This window comes from Bos mutus, chromosome 28, assembly GCF_027580195.1.
Source record: "Bos mutus isolate GX-2022 chromosome 28, NWIPB_WYAK_1.1, whole genome shotgun sequence".
Lineage (NCBI taxonomy): Eukaryota > Metazoa > Chordata > Mammalia > Artiodactyla > Bovidae > Bos > Bos mutus.
The window spans coordinates 39,435,965-39,456,494 of NC_091644.1; the positions used below are offsets into that span (position 1 = coordinate 39,435,965).

The 20,530-nt window shown below is 45.3% G+C and overlaps 1 protein-coding gene across 1 annotated transcript in view; it reads right to left on the reverse strand.

The window, feature by feature from the left end:
• Positions 1 to 20,228, reverse strand: part of MAP3K21 (mitogen-activated protein kinase kinase kinase 21) — a 58,904-nt gene extending 38,676 nt beyond the window's left edge. The window contains 3 exon segments of the mRNA XM_070364949.1: positions 2,482 to 2,662; positions 19,061 to 19,816; positions 19,819 to 20,228. Coding sequence (XP_070221050.1) covers positions 2,482 to 2,662; positions 19,061 to 19,816; positions 19,819 to 19,879 — 998 coding nt within the window. The 5' untranslated portion in view covers positions 19,880 to 20,228.
• Positions 20,229 to 20,530: the final 302 nt, after the last annotated feature.

Below are 20,530 nucleotides of genomic sequence, written 5' to 3' on the forward strand. Positions count from 1 at the left end.
AAACTGGCGAATTCAATAGTTTATATGATGTATGAATTATATCTCAATAAAGCTGTTAAAACACAACAAGAAAAAAAAAACCCTGGAGTTTTAATACTAGTCACACAGCATTTTATGAGCCTTAAATGAAGGCCAGTAAGCTCCTGGTTCATTGTAAGAATAAACAGAGTTGTTCTGTCGTCCTCTGCGTTGTTCTGGTATGGATGGTGTCTTCACTCCCTAATGAGACAAAGCTGGATGGAAAATTCAGATAACCTGGATAACCTGGGATCCCATTTTGGTCCAGCTCTCCATTCCCAAACCAGAAGCTTCAATCTTTAGATGATTCGATCTATAAAATGAAGGAGCTGATCTAAATTTTGTCTTCAAACTCCTTCCATGCTAACATTCTGTGTGTGAGTCATGAGGAATCAAAATTTTCCTTAAAGTGAGATTTATGTTTATTTACCAACAGGTCTTACAAAATGCTATTCCTGTTAACTCAAACTATAACTAGTTTTAATCAAACCTCTGATTTAATAAAATTCTCCTATCATATACACAATGGAGTATTACTCAGCCATTAAAAAGAATACATTTGAATCAGTTCTAATGAGGTGGATGAAACTGGAGCCTATTATACAGAGTGAAGTAAGCCAGGAAGAAAAACACCAATACAGTATACTAATGCATATATATGGAATTTGGAAAGTTGGTAACAATAACCCTGTATATGAGACAGCAAAAGAGACACTGATGTATAGAACAGTCTTTTGGACTCTGTGGGAGAGGGAAAGGGTGGGATGATTTGGGAGAATGGCATTGAAACATGTATAGTATCATATATGAAACGAGTCGCCAGTCCAGATTCAATGCACGATACTAGATGCTTGGGGCTGGTGCACTGGGACGACCCAGAGGGATGGTATGGGGAGGGAGGAGGGTTCAGGATGGGGAACACGTGTATACCTGTGGCGGATTCATGTTGATATATGGCAAAACCAATACAACATTGTAAAGTTAAAAATAAAATAAAATAAATTATTAAAAAAAAAAAGATTCTCCTATCAAATGGAAGTCCTAGGACAATCAAAATCTCAAGTTACCCATTCTGTCATGATTATAACTATCTTGATCAAAACCACAAAACCTTCAAAAAGGCTCATACAGATCTTCCTCAACTTACAATGGGGTCACATCTTGATAACTCCATAGTAAGCTGAAAATATCATAAGCTGAAAATGCATTTAATACACCTAACGTTATAGAGTGGAGAAGGCAATGGCACCCCACTCCAGTACTCTTGCCTGGAAAATCCCATGGATGGAGGAGCCTGGTGGGCTGCAGTCCATGGGGTCGCTGAGAGTCGGACACAACTGAGTGACTTCACTTTCACTTTTCACTTTCATGCATTGGAGAAGGAAATGGCAACCCACTCCAGTGTTCTTGCCTGGAGAATCCCAGGGACAGCGGGGCCTGGTGGGCTGCCGTCTATGGGATCGCACAGAGTCGGACACGACTGAAGCGACTTAGCAGCGTTACAGAAAGTTAGCCAGTGTGTATGCTGTGCTGTCACTTCAGTCATGTCCGACTCTTTGCGACCCTATGGACAGTAGCCCACCAGGCTCCTCTGTCCATGGGATTCTCCAGGCAAGAATACTGGAGTGGGTTGCCATGCCCTCCTCCAGGAGATCTTCCTAACCCAGGGATCAAACCCACATCTCTTCTGTCTCCTGCACTGGCAGGCGGGTTCTTTACCACTGGCACCACCTGGGAAGACCAAGCTTAGCCCAGTCTTTCTAAAAGTGCTCAGAACACTTACATTAGCCTAGAGTTGGGCAAAATCATCTAACACAAAGCCTAAAGCTGATCTTGTGGTGAATATCTCGTGTAGTTGATTGCATACGATACCAACACTGAAAAGCAGGGTGGGTTCAGAATGGTTCTAAGTGTGTTGGTTGTTTCCCCTCCTGATGGTGGTGCTGACCAGGAGCTGCAGCTCACTGCCTTTGCCTGGCCTCACAAGAGAGGACTGGACCATGTGTCACTAGGCTGGGAAAGATCAAAACGCCAAATCCCAAGCACAGTTTTGAGGGCGTGCCTACCACTTTTGCGCCATTGTAAAGTCAAAAAAATTCTTAAGTGGAACAACCACAAACTGTGGACCATCTTTACTATCCATTATGCTCAGAATTATTCAATACTTTGGGACTCATTTGGGGCTTCCCTGGTGGCTCACATGGTAAAGAATTTGTCTGCAATGCAGAAGACCTGGGTTTGATCTCTGCATCAGGAAGATCCCCTGGAGAAGGAAATGGCAACCCACTCCAGTATTCTTGCCTGCAGAATCCCATAGACAGAGGAGCCTGGTGGGCTACAGTCCATGGGGTCACAAAAAGTTGGACACGACTGAGCAACTAACACTTGGGACTCATTTAATGGAAGTGCAGCAACCAGTTTCCACGAACATCTGCAAGAGCAAGATGCATGATGCTTACTTACCTCCAGATGTCGCTTCCCTTGGAAAACAAAGAAGACTTGATAACTTCCGGGGCCATCCAGGCGTACGTGCCCGCTGCGCTCATCCTGGTAGTCCTGTGCCATTCTCTCGCCAAGCCGAAGTCTGTAATCTTCAGTGTCTTGTTGCAGATGTCATCATACTCTATCTTCTCGAGTAGCAAAACTAAGGGAAAAACAAAGGGAGAGTGTTCGCATATTTTTATAAATTTTCAGTGGCTTTTAAAATACAAACTTCAGTGCAGTTAGCTGTGAAGAGAACAAACCTGCATTTTACCATTTTATCTTATTAATACATCATGCTTTTCATAACCTTTAGTGCGTCATTTGTGCCTGAAGTTACAAGTTTAAAAAAGTCCAGACACAATACAGCTTAGCATCTTTATGAGAAAGCAAACGATTTCTAGGGGCAAGAAACGTTTAACTGAGATATCACAGGGAGGATCAGAAGTCTGTGAAAGTTTATGCGACAGGAAAATAATACGTGATTTTCTTCCAAGAAGTTAGGTCCTGATCTAAAAATGTAGTGTTTTCTACTGAATGTATTAGAGTATTGCAAGTAGATGGCATATTACCATAAATCATTATTATCAAAGATTATCTTAAGTTTGCCAAATGAGAAGAGACATGTTAACCCATTAAGTTATTTTATAAGATTGGATTGCTTTACCAGAGATCAGAATACAGCAAAAAGTAAAACTTTCTAAGAAACATTATCCAGATGCTGGTTTCCCCAGCCCCCTGACAAAATGCAGAGTGTACAAGACAGCTTTCAGGAGCTGAGCTGAGGTCAGGGCAGCCCTGAGTGCTCACGTGTGTGCGTGCATGCTAAGTTCTTTCCATCGTGTCCCTCTGCCACACTCAGGTAGCAGAAGCTAAAAGAACCCTGCTTCCCATCACTGCCCACCTGCACCCACCCGCCCTGCCCTTCACAGAGCCTTGGGTTCGTCTCTCCCCTGGTTGATTTCTCTGCCTATAACCAAACAGAAACGTCCCACTGTCTCCATGAGGCTCTGATGCAGCTGCGTGTCCATGCTACTCCTTCCCATCTGCTACGAAACGGATGGTTTAAACCTACTGTGTTTTCTAACTTATCTCCTTGCTCCGTCCTTAAAACCCTCCTTCTAGCCTGCAGCTCAGTTATTCCAGTTCAACCTAATGCCCCACAGCCATGAAATTAAAAGACGCTTGCTCCTTGGAAGAAAAGCTCTGACCAACCTAGACAGCACATTCAAAAGCAGAGACATTACTTTGCCAACAAAGGTCCATCTAGTCGAGGCTATGGTTTTTCCAGTAGTCATGTATGGATGTGAGAGTTGAACTATAAAGAAAGCTGAGTGCCAAAGAATTGATGGTTTTGAACTGTGGTGTTAGAGAAGACTCTTGAGAGTCCCTTGAACTGCAAGGAGATCCAACCAGTCCATTCTAAAGGAGATCAGTCCTGAATATTTATTGGAAGGACTGATGCTGAAGCAGAAACTCCAATAGTTTGGCCACCTGATGTGAAGAACAGACTCATTGGTAAAGACCCCGATGTTGGGAAAGATTGAAGGTGGGAGGAGAAGGGGGCAACAGAGGATGAGATGGTTGGATAGCATCACTGACTCAATGGACATGAGTTTGAGTAAATTCTGGGAGTTGGTAATGGACAGGGAAGCCTGGAGTGCTGCAGTCCATGGGATCGCAAAGAGTTGGACACAACTGAGTGACTGAACTGAACTGAATGCCCTGCAGATGCCCCTCCCCGACTACCCTGCCACCATCTCACACTGAATTACAGTCCTTCTCTCCGGACCAGATGTTGGCCCTCTCCTCTGTCACCCACACACCACCCCAAGCAGATTCATCTTCCTAAAGCTCTGTGGCATCCTTTTATCTTTTTAAGCCTCTCATGAATAAACTACCAATGCATGTCACATAAGGATGACTCTCAAAACCACTACTCTAAGAGAAGGAAGCCCCACATGAAGCGTTTCATACAACAATTCTGTGTGACATCCTGGAAGAGGGACGGAAATCAGACCAGCGGCTTTGGAGGCTGAAGGGAAAGGTCTGAGGGCGGTGCTCCATGGAAGAGTTTTTCCAAGGTATGCAAATTCTCTCTCTTGGTGGTGGTGGTGGTGGTTACAGGATTATATGTATCTGTCAAAACGCATCAGAGTGAACCCTCAGAGGGTGAGTTTTACTCTATGTAAATTATACCTTAATAAACCTGCATTTTAAAATATTCCATGATTCCCCATAACTCAGAGATAGTGTCCACACTCTGAAACCCGGGCAATCACAGCCCCTCGATTCACACAGCAAGCTACAGTCAAACCATGCCCGGTTCCTCTACGGATAAGCTTCCTCTGCTCAAGCCAGGCTGGCTGCTCCTCAAGCCCAAACAGTATCTGCTCAGTGACATCTTCCAGATACCCCAGGTCAGGAACCAGCACCTCCTCCACACTCACGTGACCTCTGTGTTTCTATGACAGCTCTGCGAGGCACCAGGTACCACAGCGTTTGCATTTACCTGATGCCTCCACTACTGTGAGCTCTGAGACAGTACGTGTGAAAGAGTGAGTGTGTGAGTGAGGGAGAGAGTGTGTGTGTGTGTGTGTGTGTGTGTGTGGTGGGGATGGCAGGAGAGGAGAGAGACGGTAAGAAACTTGGACATTCGTGCTCACCCGAAAGGAACCACTCTGTGGTGTCTGATTCAGCACAGGTGCATAGAGTTTACAGGTGAAATGAACAAAACATGCCCATTCTTATGTTTATCCTTTGCCCATGCCAATTCCCATCTAACGGAAATAACAACCAGTTCATAAGAGTCATTGGTAACTGTCAATATTCACTATATTCCTTGTACTTTACAGGCGTTATTTCATTTAATTCTCACAAAAATCGCAAGAGATAGGTCTTCATGATCAGAAGATAATTAATACTGAAAAAGAAGTGAGCAACACAGTGAATCCAATCAAACAGTAATCCAAGTTTCAGAGTTAATAGAGTATATGCCTGTGTGTGTGTGTAGGGGTAGTTATTATTCAGGTTTCACCTTGAAAAATAACATGAAAAAAGTCTATTTTAATCTTTTTGCCAGTTTTTCTAAATGTCCTATGCTGCTGCTGCTGCTGCTGCTAAGTCACTTCAGTCGTGTCCGACTCTTAGCGACCCCATGATGGCAGCCCACCAGGCTCCCCCGTCCCTGGGATTCTCCAGGCAAGAACAGTGGAGTGGGTTGCCATTTCCTTCTCCAATACATGAAAGTGAGAAGTGAAAGTGAAGTCCCTCAGTCGTGTCTGACTCTTAGCGACCCCATGGACTGCAGCCCACCAGGCTCCTCCGTCCATGGGATTTTCCAGGCAAGAGTACTGGAGTGGGGTGTCATTGCCTTCTCCGAAAATGTCCTATAAACATCTAATAACCACATATGAGATACAAAATTTTAAATATATCTGTGCAGGATATAAGATTAATATAAATTAATTAAATATATTAATCTATTATATTTAAATTATTAATGACATCATTCAAGATGCTCCTATTCTTATTTTTTCTGCACTTGATAAAACAGTCTCAGATAAATGTTAATATGTCTCGCTATGATTATGTATTTTGTTCTTTTTCCTTATATTTCTTCTGATTTTTGTTTTATGTATCTTTCTTTGTTATTAGGTATCTAATGATTTATGATGTCCATCTTCTTTGTACACTGCACCTTTTATCATTAAAAATATTTGTTTCATTGAATGAATGAAAAATGAGTAAGTTAACTGATTTTTTTTTTGAAAAGCCTTTTATTCTTTAACAACATCTTTGTCATTGTTTAAACCCGGCACTAACTCTTAAAAGGACAAAAATGAACAAGCATGTGAGATTTCTTAGAATAAATGATCCAAACAAAACTGGAAACAAGCATAAGACATTCTTCATGTTTGACCTGTGGAAAAGGGGAAGCACTTTCCCAAACGTTATAGAAATAATCAGCGTTGACTGAGCACATTCTGTCCCGTACACTTAACGGGTATTTTAACCAGATAACCCCTACCACAGTGCTATGGGTGGATATTATTTATCACCTGTACTTGATAGATAAGGAAACTGAGACACAGAGATGCTGAGTAATCTGTCCAGGGTCACGTAGCTAAGGAGCAATGCCCTTCAAGCTGTCTGACCCCTGGGTCCATGGTCCTAACTACAGCCTGCATTGCTCGGTTGACGGCTGTTATAAATTTTCACAAGTGCTTTCTTGATCCCTTGGAAATCTCCTTGTATTCAGGAGCCCGTTGTCCTCCTTTCTGATTTCCTGCCATTGGATAATTATTGCGTGATCTAAGTGGCAGCCCTGTGGCATCACGACAGAAGCATGCATGCCAGGGGGGACTGCTCGGTTTGGACTCTGTGCTTTTGACTCCTGTCTGTCACAGGAATTATGACCGTGCAGGGAGGAAGAAAGGAAGACACATACAGTGCTCAGAACGGTGTCTGAAACACAGTAAGCGTTTCGTAGGATTACACGTACCTATACCCACATATATCCTTTATCAATGGGTTTGAAAGCGTTTTTAGCAAATCTTCAAAATCACTTTCATGGAAGTCAGGAAATCCTATCCCTTTGCAAGGCTTGAAATTTCACTTTGTAATGGATTCACATTGGTGTCATCAATTTAGACAGTCACAGAAGTCACAGAGTTAATGCAACATGAGCTAGCTGAAGGGGGACTGATTATAAAGTTGCCAATTCTGAATAAATACTGTTATGCTGTAACGTTCCTTCCCCTAGAACTTCTAACTAATATGCAGAGAGTAAGGACCCCCTTCTATCCCCCCAATATCACCTAAGGCAGTGCCTCATACACCAAACACTCAATAGTTTTTATTAATGATAATTATTAATATCACCAGTCATAATAAGGATACTGTCTACCACTAACTAATCCTCTTCTATGTAGAGTTGTCTCCATTTCATCTCTCATTGGACCTTCATGCCATTCTGCGACAGTCTGGAATTTACAGTCTCCAGGTCACAGTTAGAAATGTAACCCAGATCATATGGCTACTATACAGGGCTTGGCTTCAGATCCCATCTGAAGGGCAAGCATCTGAACAACTGCACACAAAGTGGGCACACCAAATTCTGGGCCACAGAAACAGACAGTTGTTGCCAGTCTTCCTTGTTACTAATAACGCTACCAGTTACAAAAAGGGAGCAGAATAATCAGAAATTCCACTTTGTTAATTTTTGAGTTTTCCTTTCTTCCATGTCAGCTTGCTGCTGCTGCTGCTAAGTTGCTTCAGTCGTGTCCGACTCTGTGCGACCCCATAGACGGCAGCCCACCAGGCTCCCCCGTCCCTGGGATTCTCCAGGCAAGAACACTGGAGTGGGTTGCCATTTCCTTCTCCAGTGCATAAAAGTGAAAAGTGAAAGTGAAGTCCCTCAGTCGTGTCCGACTCTTAACGACCCCACGGACTGCAGCCTACCAGGCTCCTCCATCCATGGGATTTTCCAGGCAAGAGTACTGGAGTGGGGTGCCATTGCCTTTTCTGCCATGTCAGCTTAAGGTATACATATTTCTCAGTGCTGATTCCTCATAAATATCAAGAAAAAATCAATATCTGATCCTTTAAAACCCTGTATACTTGAACCACAGGAACAAAAAATAGATAATTAGCTACAGGGACTTTCCTGTGGCCCAAAGGGTAAAGAATCTGCCTGTGATGCAGGAGACCAGGGTTTGATTCCTGGGTTGGGAAGTTCCTCTGGAGAAGGGAATGGCAATCCACTTCAGTATTCTTGCCTGGAGAATTCCATGGACAGAGAAACCTGGCAGGCTATAGTCCACGGGGTTGCAAAGAGTTGGACATGACTGAGTGACCAACACACACACACAGCTACTTCGTCAGCTGTGTGATGTTTCTCCCCTCATAATACACACTAATTTCACTTTTAAACGATGATGTCCTTACACCATACAAGAGTCTACACTCATGGTCAGGTTGGCTCGCACTTCTATCTAACTGTTTTCCAAGATACTTTCACGTAGTTCCTCTCTTTCTTCTGAGAAACACCCAAACGGAAAGGCATGAGGAAGCCTTGATTAAAATGGGTTTTTCCAGTGGTCATGTATGGATGTGAGAGTTGGACTGTGAAGAAGGTTGAGTGCCGAAGAATTGATGCTTTTGAACTGTGGTGCTGGAGAAGACTCTTGAGAGTCCTTTGGACTGCCAGGAGGTCCAACCAGTCCGTGCTGAAGGAGATCAGTCCTGGGATTTCTTTGGAAGGAATGATGCTAAAGCTGAAACTCCAGTACTTTGGCCACCTCATGCGAAGAGTTGAATCATTGGAAAAGACTCTGATGCTGGGAGGGATTGGGGGTAGGAGGAGAAGGGGACGACAGAGGATAAGATGGCTGGATGGCATCACTGACTTGGTGGACGTGAATTTGAGTGAACTCTGGAAGTTGGTGATGGACAGGGAGGCCTGGCGTGCTGTGATTCATGGGGTCGCAAGGAGTCGGACATGACTGAGCGACTGAACTGAACTGAACCAATCCACATCCTCAGGCCGCAGGTAATGCCTGGCAGCCCTTGAGAAGCAAAAAGACCTCAGAAAGGCAACTCTAAAATAAAGGCAGAACTACCAGTGAGAAGTAAACACTCAATATTTACAGAGGATTGCATTTCTAAAGCAATGCCACGGCAGAATGCACTACTAGCAGCCACTGCATTGGCAGCTTTGAAACACCTGCCCCCACCTGGAGCCCAAGGTTTCCACAGAAGCTTTGAACTAACAGAAAACAAGTTAAAATAACACTCTGAATGTCAAACGTTTAGAGTTCCATGAAAGGCCCATTGTTCTGGATTCTATTTCAGAGGTGTTCAGCAGAATTCTTCAAATTCCTTATCTTTTGGGCAAAATGACCGAAACCAAAAATAGCCAGTGTCCCGACAGGTAACGTGACCAGGTGCCTGCCCAGGTTTCAGCAGAGGGCACGCTGGCGGTGCTTCCGCATCCTGCGCAACACCAGGAAGAGGACCCCAAGGAACAGCCATGCATGAAGCGGGCACATCAACTTCTGGGCCACAGCAAGTAGTCAATTCTTGCTAGCAACCCAGCGACGAATGTTTGAGCCCCTTTTTGTGTGACTTCAGTGAAGATTTTTGACCCGTTAGCCCCATTCTTGAACAATCAGCCTTTACAACCTGTGTTTTGTCTACTTATTCAACCATGAGGCACTTGATTTTTTCCAGCTCCTTTGAAGTTTCACTTTGGTATTTTCCGAATTGTAGTATATAATGTATATATTTCTTAAAGCAATTACAATGCATCCATTCTATTTCCTCACCATTTATGGGAGTGCCAGTCCAAATTCCATTTGAGTCAAATAGGTTCATTTCAATTAACCTTTAACTAGGACTATGTTATATACATAAAAAAAATCTGTTAGAAAGAAATCAATTGAGGAAAGCACCAATGTGAAAGAATATATTAACAAAACACCACCTCTCAGCCTAAGGCAGTAATGTTACTCTGTGAATTTCAATTCTGGAAACAATCAGCCATTCATTTCCACGGAAAAAATGATAACTTTCTAAGTTTACCAAATAGCACTGAACTTGCTCATGTTTCTTCCATCTATTCCCACATCTGTAGCACTTATTCACTCACCAGTCTCTGGAGGCCTTCATCTTGGTCTTCAAGTCCCTTTTCAATCTCATCTCTGTGTCTTTTCAGCTCTTCCTGGACTTTCCAAAAGGAATCCTACACCCTAAAATTTCTGTACATTAAAGGCCACTTCTAAAAAACATGCCATTACGTTAGCGTCTCCTTGCTCCTGGTGCCAGCTGTGTGGACCGCCTCCCACCTGCACCCTCCACAACACCGCACCTGGCCTCCACTTCCCACGGAGGCAGCCCAGCTCCAGCACTGGATCCTCGCTGCAGCACCTTCAGCTCCACTGGCCTTTGGAATCTCAATTTCCCCTTCTAGCAAAAATCTCAATTTCCCCTTCTAGTAAAAAACCAAAAAACCAAAAACGAACAGCTTTGCCACTCTCTGCCTGCTCCCATATTATACGAGCCTGTAAATACCTTGTCCCCCTGGGTGCCTTCCCTCAGGACTTCTCTAGATGTTCTCTGCATTTCTAAGGCACTTAAGCTGTGCCACTCTCCTTACACTTAAACACTGTTTTATCTCATTTGTTGGTCTCATCTCTAATTAAATTATAAGCACCTGGAGGATAGAATGTGCACCTAACTTACTGCATTCATTCATTTCTACTGCATAGCAACTACCATTTTTATACACTCAATAAACAGTTGCTAAATGAGTGACTACTATAAGGGGAAGAAGGAGCAGGAAGATGAACCTTTTCATGTTAAGCCAGCTGCTGAGTATGGAAAACCAATGCACCTGTTCCTCCTAAAACAGCACAGACTGCTTTAGAAACAACGATAGCAAAGTAGTTATTTGGATATTGACCCATTAGCTGCACGTGATGCAGTTGATTATTCTCCCCTGAACCCCATTCTTCTCTGGCCCCCAAGTATCACAACACTCTCTCACTTTCATTCCTTTACCAGCTGCTCCTTTTTCTGGTACCTCCCTCTCTGCAGGGCCTCTAATCCCTGGTGACCTCCAGAGCTCAGCCCTCGGACCTCTGGTCTTTCCTATCAGCACTCAGTCCCCAGATAATGTCAGCCACTCTCAGGGCTTTTCATGCCATGGACATGTTGCTGACTCCCAAGTGATCACTTCCACCCTAGTTCCTTGTGTGTTCTCAAAACTGCAGACTGTGTGACCTGATGCAATGTCACTCAGAGCCAGGCCTTGGTTCAAAAACTTTCCAGGGGCCACCCCCTCTCTCCTGGGTGCCCCATGATTCCCTTCCAGACCTCTCCTGTCACAGTGGGCTCCTGCTCTGGGGAGTGATTTCTGTTCTTCAACCCGAGTTTGTTTCTCCAGGAGATCTGCTTTCCCACTTCTTCAGGTTTTGCTTCCTTTTCTGGAAGGCCTCTCTTAACCACACGCTAATCTTGAACTGCTCACTCTAAGATTTTAACCTTCCTTTTCAACTTTTAGTTTTTCTGCTAAGCAATTGGGCTTCTCAGGTGGCGTTAATGGTAAAGAACCCATCTGCCAATGCAGGAGACTAAGAGACACGGGTTCGATCCCTGGGTTGGGAAGATCCCCTGGAGGAGGGCATGGCCACCCACTCCTGTATTCTTGCCTGCAGAATCTCATGGACAGAGGAACCTGGTGGGCTAGAGTCCATAGGGCTGCAAAGACTGAAGTGACTTGGCACTCACGCACTAAGCAATTACCACCCTCCACCATACTGCGTCTTTCACCATTTACACTCTAAGGTCCACACGGCCCACTGGCGTGTAAATTCCACGAGGGGAAGAACTTGCTCTCTACTTTGCTCACCACTGACTACCCAGAGCCTGAAGCACCCCTGACATGCAGTGCACCGTCACTAAATGACTGTGGTGTGATGAATGAGTCAGCCCACTATATACAAGGAGAGAGACCTCTGCAAGTTCTGGGCGCGTGATCAGCTAAATCATGACTTCACATGGCCCTTAACACCATAGACACACACAATATTCAGTTTCAATGAGAAAACTTCTTACATTCCATTGTGTGTGAAACACACACATCACTCTTTCTATCGGCTGAACATTTTCCATATTTTATCAAGGTACGGAACAAAGCAAAATCAACAGGGAGGAATCTACCACAATATTCTACATTAATATGTTAGTAAACTGAAAGTAATACAGTTGATATTATTTGAGTCAATATTTGCAGACAACCTGAAACAAAGTAACTCTTGAAAGTCAATTAAACCAATAATAACTCAAACCTCCTTTATGTAGTCAAGACACTCTACCCAAATGGCATGTGATTTGCTCTTTTTCAAAAAGCATAAAAAAGTCCCAGTAATGAATTCTGCTGTTGTGCTAAGCTGCTGTCGTGTCCGACCCTTTGTGACCCCATGGACTGTAGCCCACCAGGCTCCTCTGTCCATGGGGATTCTCCAGGCAAGAATACTGGAGTGGGTTGCCAAGCCCTCTTTCAAGGGATCTTCCCAACCCTGGGATCAAACCCAGGTCTTCCGCATTGCAGGTAGATTCTTTACCATCTGAACCACCAGGGAAGTCCAATGAACTCTGTAGTGAAACAGTTAAAACAGCAATTGAATACTTCATGCCTTCTCCCTGACCCTTAACTTATCAACCCAAGTTACAAGCAGACTTGCCAAAGTGTGCAGATGGCAGCATTCCTACGGAACAAAGCGCGAGACTGTTTCCTTGTACAGCTGGCTAGCCTGGATCAAGGGAGTCAATTAAATGATGAAGACTCTTACCCCCAACTACAATGAATAAATGTATGATAACATGGCACTATATTCTGCAGAAATAATAATGTCCTTATGTTATAAAGAATTGTGGAAAGCTTTTAGGAATCAATGAGTTCACACACAAGCAAGTTAGGAACTATTTAAAGCACTCAAAGTGTTTCTAAACCATACACAGAAATAAGTATAGTCACCAGCTCACATTTAGATTGCATCTTACAGTGTATTAAGTACCTTGACATATACAGAAGTCAGGGAACTACATCCTATGGGCCAAACTGGAAAGCTGAATAGTTGCAACAGGAACTATACGGCCTGCAGAGCCAAACATATTTACTACCTGGACCTACAGGGGAAAGTGTGCTGACACCAGGTGTACACTATTTCAATGAGCCTCACACTACCCTCTTCAGAAAGTTTGAGTCCATGAGCCCACTGATTGTGAGAAGTGGAGTCAGAGCTAACTAAATTCTTGCTGCTTTGGGGTCAGTTGTACAAATGTAAGTTTTAGGCTCCAAAATAAAGCCATCACAGTTCTCCCAGCCTCCCCAGGAACCCTTCTTCTGCTCCCTAAAATTCCTTCATCAAGATATTTCTACCTTGTGGGAGCCACTCAAGTACCACAGAGAGTTTGGGAAGTCACACTGAAATTCCAAGTTAAAATCATCAGCCTGACGTAGTAAATCTGGTCATTATATTCCAACTCCGGTGAGTCAGAGGGAGAAAGTGCCCTATATTAGCTCAATAAATAAATAGTGATTATAAAAAATTAGGTTCTGGTCATAGGTGATAAACAAATTTATGCCAAACTGATGTCTAAGTATTTTATTTTTTATTCCTGACCCACCAATAATAGTGGGTATTGATAGATACAGTCATAAAGTAAATTACTCTAAGCTTATACACTTTTCTTTGTAGATGTTTGTCTTACAGATCAGAGCCCTTTCCTCCTCAAAACCATCCATGGCTTGCTTTTGCCGTCAGATAGTCCACAACTCTTGGCATGACATTCAAGGCCATGCTAACGTCTGGCTACAAACTAAACACCAGTCTCCTTCTCAACAAAAGCCACTGTCTACTTTTCATTCTAGCATACCTGACTCCTAACTGTTCACTAAAAAAGCCATCTGCGTTCATGTAGAATGTACCCAATTGCCTATGAAGGGTTTAAAAAAAAAAACACTAGATTTTTCCCCTACAGGTTCCCGTTCATCTCCAAGAGAGGAATTCAGTAGACAGTGTCAGAAATCAAGACTTTCAGGCTCAGTGAGGTTATATAACTTGCCCAAGGTCACACAGCTCGTAGATGACAACACCAATATTCAAACCCAAGTCTGACCTCAAAGCCAAGGCTCCTTCTGGTATTGCAAGGTTCTAGAACAGTCCAACCCTTACATGCCAGCGTGGGAAAGCAGGACTTAGAGACGGCCTTCTGAAACGATGGAGGAGACCTCCTATCTCGGCTTCCCTTTCCCACACTTTGATACACTTGACAGTGACTACAAAACGATCTGAAATGTACATTATAAAATGAGCATAATGTGAGAAGTTAAAGTCACTCAGTCATGTCTGACTCTTTGTGACCCCATGGACTGTACAGTCCATGGAATTCTCCAGGCCAGAATACTGGAGTAGGTTGCCGTGCCCTCCTCCATGAGATCTTCCCAACCCAGAGATCAAACCCAGGTCTCCCACATTGCAGGTGGATTCTTCACCATCTGAGCCACCAGGGAAGCCTATAAAATGATCATCAGCACTAAATTACTCACAACTATGAAAAAAAAATCAGAAGTGGACTATTTATTTTCCAACAAGCAAGCATAAAATGGAAAGGGAAGACATGCCTGATCAAAATCAAGACCCATTTTGATTGCCATTCTTTCAAAGATATATCTTTAGTCAATTTTGTTTCAGAAGCAAACAGCTCTCTGTCACCACTGGGCTCTCTGAACTGATCTCCCCAAACTCCTAGAATAGGAAGAGGCCATGGCATGAAGCTACATGTCTGGAGTAAAAGAACAGACGAGAGAAGGGAGAAAACGCATGTCTCTCAACTGATAATAGCATAATTAATAGCTCTTCCAAACCACTCTTATGAGCTTTTTAAGCACCTTATTTGGAGATCACACTGGCTATAATTTTCTCAAATAGCTCCTTTATTTACACTGCACTAATGAGAAAAGCAAAAAAAAAAAAAAATTTAGACTCCTTTTGTAGTTTTAGTAAGAGCTCTAAATTGCATTTCATAATAAATACAACTATGTCTATTTATAGACTGCAGATGTCCTTGTAGATAATAACATATAATAATTATTCCCAGGAAGCTAAAAAAAAAATCAGGATAAAAGAAACCTAATCATTGAAATACAAAGTACACAAATAAGCAGCTACAAGGTCTGTGGCTCAGTTTCTCATGCAACGTTTATTTTCTGCTTAAAAAAAAAGAAAAGGTAGAACACAGTAAGCAACATTAGCAAAAAAGGAACCATAAATTATGCCATGCAATCTTCTTTCTATCCTGAACTATGTCAGAACAAACAAAACACTTAAGACTAAATTCTAATAATTCAAAGCCGCCTCAGCAATTCACATATTGTACTATTTTCTTTTCACTCCTTCCTGGTAACTTCCCTGAAAACCACTTCCATTGCTCAGCCAAACCAATGCTTTCTCTGGCCTGGACAATTTCCCCAGTCTTCACTGAGGCCAATTCCTAGTCCATTCTTCAGAGTAATCTTATAAACACAGGCATTCAATCATGCCTCTCCTGTGCACAAAATGCCCCGAGGCTTTGGACTGATGGATGGTGCTCAGAGGGAACACCCCCATGGACCAATGGCCTGCAAGCCACCCCCAGCCCGCACCTGTCTTCTACTCTCTGCTACAGCCCTCCGGCCCGCCTTCTTCCCAGTCCAATAATCCAGGCTCATTTCTACATCATCTGCCCTTTGCCTGGACCTTGGCTTGACTCATTCCTCCTCCTCCAGGTCTCCGTGTCACTTCCTCGGAGTGGCTGCCCTTGACCACCCCATCTGATCAGCATCCTCACTCTGCCCCCCCATCATGCTTTCTTTTCTTGACAGCACTTACTGATATTTGCATGACTGCCATTTATCTTCCCTATGAGACTTAAGTTCTGTGCTGGGGGAACACTGTTTACCATCTGCTTTCGCACTATATCCTGGGGGCTAGAAGTCCCTGGTAGAGGGTGGGCCCTCAAACTCTGTTGAATAAATGAGTTCCAGCTCACAATGATTTTTCTCTTCTCTGAGTGCATATAAAACTGGTCCTTTCCACAGTAACCCAAGGTTGCCTTGTATTGCTCTCTAGTTGCGGTACACAGATTTAGCAAAGCATTTTCTATTTACTTTGCATCTGGGAGTGACAGGGCCTAGCATATTTCAACAACATAAATGATGCTTAAAACTTGCTCATTAGGCTCAACTTTCAATCTTTTGCTATCTCTTGAAAAAAGGACAGAATTGTTTGTACATCACAAGATTGGTTTTTATTTCAACAAACATTGCCTCAGAATGATATGACAGGACTTAAAAAAAAAAAAAAAAGACTGATGAGAGAAGAAAGAAAATATATCAGGAGCCATATCTTAGTTTGATACATTTAAACATTTTTTTAAAGACAATAATTTCTACTAGCTCGGGTCCAAGTAGTTGTATTCTGGCTCTTTGTTATAAGAGCAGACTAAAGAGTAAAACTAAAATTCAATATTGATTTTTTAAAATCTTGTTTACATTATCATTAACTCACTACCACCATTAGCAAATAGCCAATAGAGTCAAACAAAACATACTGTAATAGAGTCTCTGCTGTACTGAAAAAGTCTCAACAAGAAGTTATGGCTTCACATATCACAAGAGGGTCCAAGGGACCTGCGTTAATTCATTGAATAAATAATACCAGAGCCAGGATAAGACAATGTGCTAGACCCTGCTCTGCACCTTTTAGGCCCTATTCAAAATGCTTACATCTTAGAAATTAAAAACTGTAAAAGTGGTCATATCGTAACAAATATTTGGCTAGGCGAGTGACCTAGCCAATTAAGTTGTTTTAAAAGTCTGATAATTCCACTCTGCCTAACAATTACAGAAATTAAAATGCTCCAGGAAGTTTGGCAACTTACTCTGAGGGTGAAAAGTCTTTCAAAAACTAAATTGCAGCCTATAATCACCTTCAGATTACATAATATCTCCCCGAGACACAGTAAACTACTTGTTCCACGGTACAAGTTTTTCTAGTGTCAATAAAAACTTTTTAACCATGTTATTATTCCAAGGTCATGCTATTTCTTTTCACTATTTAATAGATTAGCACTTTAAACTTTTTAATTTATACAGTGGAACACGGGTTAACCTGCCCTTCTGTGCTTTTACCACCACTGGCAGACATACTCTGCCTTTGTGAACAGGTCGTATGGACCTTAAGCATTATTACAACCCAACCGAACAGCCTAAGCATAATACAAAAGTAAGAGTCACAGACCCTTTAATTCCTGGGTCTAAGGATGAGGAATTTTGCTGGTGTTGGCGATTTGACATCCAGCAACAGAGTAAGTTTGTAGGATGCCAGGTTCCATGTCTATCACAGAACTACAGCAACTGCCAAGAGCCAGAATGAGCAGGATGCTGCTGCCATCCTTAAAATACCTGGTTCTGCAGAAAACTCTCAGCAGACAAAGGCTTGTGGGCTCCACCAGGGATAGTAGGGCTTCTTGGACACACAGGTCATGTTCTTTGGCAGCAGGTTAAACATTTCTTTCAGTAAAAGCATAGCTTAGGCAATAAGCTCGAATTGGTAGCAAAGACTGTGTCAGGTGTTAAGCAATTACAAAAATTAGTACATCTGAAATTGTGCTATGTCTTTACTGCAACACTTTAGTCCAAAAATAGGTAAATGGCCTCACCTGGCCTCTGTCAGGACTCTGAGGGCACACACCACTCCTGCCACCTTTCTAGCCCATATTTTGTTAGAATTTGTTCCTGTCACTCAAGCAGCTGCAATCTAAATTGTAAGACATGAGGCCAACAGAAGTCATAAGATTAAAAAAAAAAAAAAAAATCCAATGCTTATTTGTAGTTACCAACACTCATATTATTTACAGTTCCAAAATGCTACAATAGTCATTTTCAGGTACATTGCTGTAGGATTTTGAATAGGAGAAACAGTCTACATAAACATACAACCAACATATCATTTCTTCCTGTCACTCTTCCGTCTTGCAGTGCAGGAGAAGGGCAATGTTTCCATTTGCCTCAGCTCCTGTCCTAGCAGGTTTTACAAGGTTGAAACACATGCAGCTGTGGTAGGCCAACGCCAGTTCTGGCTGCATCCTTTAATCTTTCATGAGATTTCACCGCATTCTAAGACTGTGAAGAGATCTTCAATACCGAAGAACAAACTTTAAACAGCTAATTCTAGTAGCTCTTTTATACAATGAAATTTAATAGGATTTGGGCTGAGTTCCTTTGTCAGTTCTTAATCGACATCTGTAAAACGCACATTGATTTATAAACAAAGTGAATGATACAGGCCAGGTTTTCTAGATTTCAAGTACCTGCACAAGGACAATGAACTTGCTCTTAAATCAACCCAAGTGTGCATGATGGCACAAAATGGTGTTTCTGGTCTGGAGACAATTCCCTAACAGGCAAGCCACTGAACCAATAATGAAATCATACTCCAAGGGCAGAGACATCTGAATGAAAACACTTTGGAGACGTCAAAGGACACGAAGCCATATTGAAAGTGGTAAAGAGACCTCAATACAGTGCTTGTAAGCTGAAGGAAAGGGCAGGTTGATGAAGGCCACTAGACAAGACGAGGGCGGCGGGGGGCATGGGTTTCGAGAAAGGCCTCAGTTGGCAAAGTATTCTATCCAAACGAACTACTTATTGTATCTAAAGGCCAAACAGCACCATGAGGTTTCCAGAAAGTCCAGATCTTTTACAACTGTGTGGTCTGCAAACAAGTCTGATCTGAATTAACAAAACACACACACACACAAGGCACCTAAAAGCACCAAAGTGTGTCACCTGCTCCAAAGCGAGTAACCAGGGTGCAAATGGACCTCTGAGCCCTGGAAAGTCTGCGCAGGCTTTTTGGGAGTCCGGAGGTCGACTAGCCTATCCAGGTGGACTGCGACGGGCGCAGCTGAGTCTTCCTCTCCCCCATCCCGCCGCCCCACCGTCCCCACTCACTGTTGCTGGACTTGAGGTCCCGGTGAAGGATGGGCACCACCGCCTCCTCGTGCAGGTAGAGCATGCCCCGCGCGATCTGCACGGCCCAGTTGACCAGCACGTGCGGGGGGATGCGGCGCGCGCGGCGCGGGGAGGGCGCGCGGGGGTCCGGGGTCGCATTGGCGGCGGCTAGCGCGCGGTTGAGCGCTCCGCCGCGGGCAAACTCGAGCACCAGGCAGAGGTGCGGCTGCCGCAGGCACACGCCGCGCAGCTCGATGATGTTGGGGTGCCGCAGCATGGAGAAGAGCCGGGCCTCCCGCCGAACGCTCTCGGCCGCCGCCGCCGCGTCCTGCTCCGGGTCGCAGCGCGCCGCCTTCACCGCCACCTCCTGGCCCTGCCAGGTGGCGCGGTACACCTGCCCGAAACCGCCGGCGCCGATGAGCTCCTTTAGTTCCAGCCGCTCGAAGTCGACGTGCACGGGCGAGCCGGGCCGCGGCGGCGGCTGTCTGGCGGGCTGCGGCGCGCGGTGGGCGGCCGGGCGGCACGGCGCCACGTAGTTGGCGGGGAAGATGCCGAGGCGTCGCTGCACCTGGCCGGCCCACCAGCCCTCGTCGCCCGACACGGCAGCGTCCTGGGACAGCACCTCCACCAGCTGGCCGCGGCGCAGGCTCAGCTCGTCCTCGCCGCGCGCCTCGTAGTCGTAGAGCGCGGCCCACAGCCCAGCTCCTGCCGAGGCCGAGCCGCCGGAGGAGGCGGACGAAGACGACGCGGAGCCGGTGGGGCGCCCCGGGCCGGGGATCCCGGCCGGTCGGGTGCGCTCTCGGCGCCGGGCAAGGCCATGGTGGGTGGTGGCGAGGGGCGAGAACCGGGCGGCGGGCTCAGCCTCCCGGGCGGCCGGGGCGCGCATCGTTCAGCGGGGTCACCGCCAGCGCCCAGAAAGGCAGGGAACGGGTCTGGGCTCAAGGACGGTGAGGGTTCACTGGCCCACTACCCGAGGGCCCCGTCTTCAGCCTCCGTTCCTCCTCCGCTGTCTCTGCTGCTGCGGCGGTCCCCGCGGCCGCCGGCCCTGCCTCTCCATGGTGGTGCGCTGGGCCTGCGGCCGGCCTGCGGCACGTTCGGCCTAGCAGCCGCCTGAGCCCAGCCCCTCCCGGCCCGGCCCTCCTACTCGGGTCCTTCCCGCCCCCTCCTGGTCCGTCCCGCCCCCAAAGCCTTCACCGTACTCAGGACCTGCCCGGCCCTCCGAGTCCGCGGCCATCTGGGCCCGCCCCCTCCGGGCCTATTTCCCCCTCCGACCAGGTCCCACCCCGCCTCCAGGAGCCGCCGTCGCCTGGGCCCGCCCCCTCGGGGCCTGTCCCGCTCCCCCACCGGGGCCCGTCGCGCATTCAGGGGCGGCCCTACCTCCAGGGCCCGCCCCACCTCACGGGGCCCGGCCCTCACCCTGTGTCCGCCCCGCCCCCAGGGCCTGCACCACCTCCAGGGCCTGCTCCGCCC